Source organism: Volvox carteri (genome assembly GCF_000143455.1).
Source record: "Volvox carteri f. nagariensis unplaced genomic scaffold VOLCAscaffold_97, whole genome shotgun sequence".
Classification (NCBI taxonomy): Eukaryota; Viridiplantae; Chlorophyta; class Chlorophyceae; order Chlamydomonadales; family Volvocaceae; genus Volvox; species Volvox carteri.
The window spans coordinates 208,881-210,181 of NW_003307640.1; the positions used below are offsets into that span (position 1 = coordinate 208,881).

At 50.8% G+C, this 1,301-nt stretch overlaps 1 protein-coding gene across 1 annotated transcript; it reads left to right on the plus strand.

Annotated features, from left to right (window-relative positions):
- Positions 1–93: 93 nt before the first annotated feature.
- VOLCADRAFT_108188 (uncharacterized protein) lies at positions 94–875 on the plus strand (the record flags this gene model as incomplete). Its single annotated transcript, XM_002958522.1, has 3 exons — positions 94–248; positions 326–582; positions 712–875. The coding sequence occupies 3 exons, from the start codon at positions 94–96 to the stop codon at positions 873–875; spliced, it is 576 nt and encodes a 191-aa protein (XP_002958568.1).
- Positions 876–1,301: the final 426 nt, after the last annotated feature.

The following is a 1,301-nucleotide window of genomic DNA, read 5'->3' on the forward strand; positions in this document are numbered from 1 at the left end:
GCTATCTGTCAGTATGCGCTGGCTATCTTGTGATACTCTGCAATCTGTCACGATGTTATTTCAACACTTGCCATTCCTTCCGTTCTCACTGACATGTCATGCAGTAACGCCTCAACTGGAACTGAGCCTTCCAAAACGAAGCAAGTGGCCAAGCACTTGTCCTCCACCATACCATCGAAGTACCAGGGGGTCGTTAAGAAGATTGCGAAGCCCGACGCCATCAAGATAAACAAGTGGTACACGTGCGGGTAGGTACAACATAGATTGATGTAGTAGACATGGGTACTTTTCTGTGAAAGATCACATAACGCTGGCACATTTTCAGGTTCCTTATCCTTGGGGTTACCTGGGACACCCTGTCGTCCGCACTGGCGAAGAAGGACAAGCTTAAGGGCGCGGTGAAAAAGACAACCGACGTTGTTGACCTTAAGAACTTGGGGAAGCGGTGGATGGTGGCGCTCTTCAAGTCACTGACTGGAGAGAGCCTGTCAAAGCTTCAGCAGGAAGACAAGGCTACGTACGACGCTGTCTATGACGCCTTGAAGACGAAGCTGCAGAACGCGATGGTCAACCATCAGTCAGGTAGCCAGGGTGATGTTTCGGAAACCAAAAGATATTCAATCAAACTGTGCGTTACACCTCACACTCCCACAGTGCTGATCTTTACGTTAGGGTTTGAGTAACCCGCGTTTCGGATGCCGATGCATGCAGAGAAGAAGAAGTCGGACTTCTTCAAGGCCATCGGACTGACGACTGCAGACAAGGCTAAGCTCGAGACCGTGGCGACCATGGACGCCGTCCGTGCGACCGAGCTCAGAACCTGTACCCATCAGAGAAAAAGCACAACAGGGCACATCACATGGTTCAAAGACTGAACCCTACATGGTTCATAAGTGGAGAGCCCCGCCTCAAGGTAAAGGATGTGGACAGACACTACACCCAAGAACCACGTGGTGGATTACTGCCCCAATACTGCCCCATGACTTCATGTGTAACATTCTTTGTCTTTGCATGGCAATTGTTCGGGATGGCTCAAAAATTTACAAGGGATGCGACATACCTGCAACCCCGGCCGTCTTGGTCTGAATGTTGTTGTCAGAGTCGTACTCAACCAAGCTGTCACTGGCGTTTGCTGCACGCAAACCTTGGATGCCAAGCACCACCACGTCCTTGATGACACCCCCGATGGTGTGCATCGCGTCGTATTGAATCATTTTGGATGGATCAAAACCTGGCAGGGTGTATAGTGGACACGCTTCCTTGAGCCCCCGGTGGCTGCGTCAACTTCACTGAAGGTGAAG